The 4,971-nt window shown below is 46.5% G+C and overlaps 1 protein-coding gene across 1 annotated transcript in view; it reads left to right on the plus strand.

Annotated features, from left to right (window-relative positions):
- The first annotated feature begins 1,410 nt into the window (after window positions 1-1,410).
- rab5if (RAB5 interacting factor) overlaps window positions 1,411-4,971 on the plus strand; it is a 10,298-nt gene continuing 6,737 nt past the window's right edge. The window contains exon 1 of the mRNA XM_072697041.1: window positions 1,411-1,740. Within this exon, the coding sequence (XP_072553142.1) occupies window positions 1,417-1,740 (324 nt within the window). The 5' untranslated portion in view covers window positions 1,411-1,416. The remainder of the gene's footprint in view (window positions 1,741-4,971) is intronic.

Genomic DNA, 4,971 nt, shown 5'->3' on the forward strand with positions numbered 1-4,971 from the left:
CATCAGCTCGGCCCTGCTGAGATCATGGAGCAGCAGCAACACACCCCTGTATGTGTGTGTGTGTGTGTGTGTGTGCGCGCGCGCGTAATCCCCTTTAACACCACGTAACTTCAGCCTCGCGCTGGATTAAAAAAGAAGAAGAAAAGAAAGAAATAAAAAATGCGCGAGACGTGCGCGCGCTCTGGTTCACCCCCCCCCCCCCCCAGCTAAATCTCTGCATACATACACACGTGACTATTAATGACGTGGTTTGCAGACATTGCACGTGTGTGAAATCACGATCACGTCACCACCTGACCTGGGTCAGATCCCCGCTCAGCTCAACCAGCGTGACCAAGCTGGTCTGTGAAGTTAGCTGGTTGACCTGGGGCTCAGCGGTGGTTGATGGCAGGGTTGTGGGTTCGATACCCGGGCCTGGCAAGCTGCCCCTGTTGGGCCCTTGACCAAGGCCCTTCATCCTCTCTGCTTCCCTCGGGCAGTGGCTGCCCACCGTTCCGGCATGTGTGCTCACTGACACTGTGAGGGTGTGTGTGTGTGTGTGTGTGTGTGTGTGTGTGTGTTCACTGCATCTATGGGTTAAAGGTGGAGGCCGAATCCCCTGACCTGCTTGCTGACGGTGTTTCCTCTGGCTGATCAGACTTTCGCCACCAGCCTGGGCCGGCCTGGCGTGGTGTTGATGTGGAAACACACGTCTGGACTGAGCAAAATGTGTCATGGTGCATTTTATATTATGTTTTCTTCCTCTAATATGTAAAATTCAGTGAATAAATAGAAATAAGAAACAGTAAAATTATACATTTACACTTTTAGGCCTAAGTGTGTTCCCTGTGCAGGGCCCTGGGCCTGTTCCCTTATTTACACTGAGAACATCACCAACATCTCTGCATTATCAATAATATTGAAATCATATATTTGAATAATAATAACGAATCAAATATATGAACTGTATTGCATTTATTTAATAGTTTTCTGTTTATTTTATTATTCATCAGATTTTTCAGTTTCTTAAATATTTAATTTTTAATTTTATATTTTTTTATATTATTACTGATATTATATGATATAGTTTCCTGACTAAATATTTTATTTAATTATACTGTAAAGCACTTTAACAACAACAACAACAACAACAACAATAATAATAATAATAAATATAATTATTTTATTTTTTTTATTGTTTCCCTATTTGTTTTTATTATTCTGCATAATATAACGCTTTATTGTTTATTTATACTATTTATTTGCACTTATTTGTTTATTTATTGTTTGTTTGTTTACATCGTCCCCCCGCTGTGTGCACTCCTCTCCAAAAGGCGGCGCTGCTACTATTTTGCATCGCGTTTCCCGGATTAAAGGGAATATTCTGATTGGTTGAGAAGTACAGACGTCGCAGTGTCTGACTGGCCCGAGCGGCGCATGCGCAGTGAGGCGTCAGCGCACGGCTTTAATGAACGGCGTTGGAAGCGAGAAGAGAAGCAGCAGATTAAACCCAGAACCCAGCAGAACCCACAGAACCCAGCAGAACCCAGCAGAACCCAGCAGATCCAGAACCCACAGAGCCGAGTCCGCGCGCAGAGAGAGAGAGAGAGAGAGAGAGAGAGAGCGCGCGCGCAGGGGAGAGAGAGGATGAAGAACAGCAGCAGCAGTAAGAGGAGAGAAGAGTCCGCAGCTCAGAGCAACGGAGTCAAACTGAACACCTGGAGTAAAGCAGTCAGCAGCAGAGCAGTGTGGGAGGACAAGGTACACACACACACACACACACACACACACACACACACACACACACGGAGTGTATAGAGGAGAGAGAGAGAGTTCAGTGTGTGAACAGATAGTGAAGGAGACTGAGAGTGTGAAGGGGGAAATTTAAGCATTGGGGTATTAAGGGGTGAGTGGAGGGCGAGAGCGTATATTTAGAGTATAGACGAGCTGAGAGCGTATATTTAGAGTATAGATGGGCGAGGGTGTAAAGGGTAGACCATGTATTTAGAGTATAGACGGGCGAGAGCGTATATTTAGAGCATAGACGGGCGAGGGTGTAAAGGGTAGACCATGTATTTAGAGTATAGACGGGCGAGAGCATATATTTAGAGTATAGACGGGCGAGGGTGTAAAGGGGAGAGTGTATATTTAGGGTATAGACGGGAGAGGGTGTAAAGGGTAGACCATGTATTTAGAGTATAGACGGGCGAGAGCATATATTTAGAGTATAGACGGGCGAGGGTGTAAAGGGTAGACCATGTATTTAGAGTATAGACGGGCGAGAGCGTATATTTAGAGCATAGACGGGCGAGAGCGTATATTTAGAGCATAGACGGGCGAGAGCGTATATTTAGAGTATAGACGGGCGAGGGTGTATAGAGTATAGACGGGCGAGAGCGTATATTTAGAGTATAGACGGGCGAGGGTGTAAAGGGTAGACCATGTATTTAGAGTATAGACGGGCGAGAGCATATATTTAGAGTATAGACGGGCGAGGGTGTAAAGGGTAGACCATGTATTTAGAGTATAGACGGGCGAGAGCGTATATTTAGAGCATAGACGGGCGAGGGTGTAAAGGGTAGACCATGTATTTAGAGTATAGACGGGCGAGAGCGTATATTTAGAGTATAGATGGGCGAGGGTGTAAAGGGTAGACCATGTATTTAGAGTATAGACGGGCGAGAGCATATATTTAGAGTATAGACGGGCGAGGGTGTAAAGGGTAGACCATGTATTTAGAGTATAGACGGGCGAGAGCGTATATTTAGAGCATAGACGGGCGAGAGCGTATATTTAGAGCATAGACGGGCGAGAGCGTATATTTAGAGTATAGACGGGCGAGGGTGTATAGAGTATAGACGGGCGAGAGCGTATATTTAGAGTATAGACGGGCGAGAGCGTATATTTAGAGTATAGACGGGCGAGGGTGTAAAGGGTAGACCATGTATTTAGAGTATAGACGGGCTGAGAGCATATATTTAGGGTATAGACGGGAGAGGGTGTAAAGGGTAGACCATGTATTTAGAGCATAGACGGGCGAGAGCGTATATTTAGAGTATAGACGGGCGAGGGTGTGAAGGGGAGAGTGTATATTTAGAGTATAGACGGGCGAGGGTGTAAAGGGGAGAGTGTATATTTAGAGTATAGACGGGCGAGGGTGTAAAGGGGAGAGTGTATATTTAGGGTATAGACGGGAGAGGGTGTAAAGGGTAGACCATGTATTTAGAGTATAGACGGACGAGAGCATATATTTAGAGTATAGACGGGCGAGGGTGTAAAGGGTAGACCATGTATTTAGAGTATAGACGGGCGAGAGCATATATTTAGAGCATAGACGGGCGAGAGCATATATTTAGAGCATAGACGGGCGAGAGCGTATATTTAGAGCATAGACGGGCGAGAGCGTATATTTAGAGCATAGACGGGCGAGAGCGTATATTTAGAGCATAGACGGGCGAGAGCGTATATTTAGAGTATAGACGGGCGAGGGTGTAAAGGGGAGAGTGTATATTTAGGGTATAGACGGGCGAGGGTGTAAAGGGTAGACCATGTATTTAGAGTATAGACGGGCGAGAGCATATATTTAGAGTATAGACGGGCGAGGGTGTAAAGGGGGGAGCGCATATTTAGGGTATAGACGGGCGAGGGTGTAAAGGGGAGACCATGTATTTAGAGTTTAAAGGGGGGGGGTGTAAAGGGGAGAGCGTGTAGTTAGAGTATAGACGGGCGAGGGTGTAAAGGGAAGAGCGCATATTTAGGGTATAGACGGGCCAGAGTGTAAAGGGGAGAGTGTGTATTTAGAGTATAGAGGGGCGAGAGCATATATTTAGAGTATAGAGGGGCGAGGGTGTAAAGGGGAGAGTGTGTATTCAGGGTATAGACGGGTCAGAGTGTAAGTTAAAAGGACAGTGAATATAAAGAGGAGAGAGAGACCGAGACACCTTAGAAAGACCACTGGTGTTCTCCGTTGTGCCACACCAACCATAAGGAGAACCGAGAACGGAGCCCTAGGTATCACCCAGCCCTAGGTGTGAGTTCTGGTGGTCCGGATCCAGCAAACATGCTCAGCCTGCCGTCGCTCTCATCTCTGCACGTCCTGCCAGCACTAACGGTACAGCGGCTGGGTTTGGTTTTGCGGCGGCACGCCGGACTATGAGAGCCGGACTGTTGTTCTGATGCGGCTGGTTAATAAGGGAGGCTGCGGTCTGCTCCTCCGGCCTTTACTGCAGGTTAGTCTGTGCTGTAGGTTTAATATAGTGCTGGATGATGTAGTGTAGTGCACTGCAGCCTGTCATTTAGGGTCTGTTGGCTGCTTGGTGGCATGCATTAAAGCAGTGCTATGCACGTGCATCGGAAGCTTATAGGTAGTCCAAGTCTGCGTACCGGGCGGTTCTGTCGTGTGTCCTGTGAAATGCATTGCTGGTTCTGATGATGATCATCACCAACAGATATACTCGTCCCGTGGGCTCCTGCCACTCGTTTTTACTACTTTCCTGATCTTCATCTTTTGGTTATTGGGTTTTAAAAGCCTTCCTCAACCTCCTGCAATGGGTCTGAAAGGCCAAACCATCAAAACCATCACACTGCAAACCACAGCCGGGCATATCATATTTGATTGTATCACAATAATAAACAGTAAGCTTTTGTAATCATATGGAGGAGACGGTCAGTGCCTAATAAACACTGATCAGCTGCAGGTTTCATTACAGACAGTGTGATTAGACTGGGTTAACTGGATTAAGAGCAGACGGGACAGTGTTTGGATGGTAGTAATCCAGCACTACTGATGCATTTTGTCTGCGGTCACGTCGGTCCTGATGAATATGGTGAAAATATCTTTAAATACCGTAATATAATATTTCTACCATATCGCCCAACCCTACTGCAAACCTCCGTCGTAATCTGGCCTGAGACCACCTCTTTTGGTTGCACCAGCTTGTGGTTCTTTCTTCCCGGCTGGGCTGTTTTGGTTTGGACCTTCTCGTGTTGTTC

This window comes from Salminus brasiliensis, chromosome 14 (assembly GCF_030463535.1).
Source record: "Salminus brasiliensis chromosome 14, fSalBra1.hap2, whole genome shotgun sequence".
Classification (NCBI taxonomy): domain Eukaryota; kingdom Metazoa; phylum Chordata; class Actinopteri; order Characiformes; family Bryconidae; genus Salminus; species Salminus brasiliensis.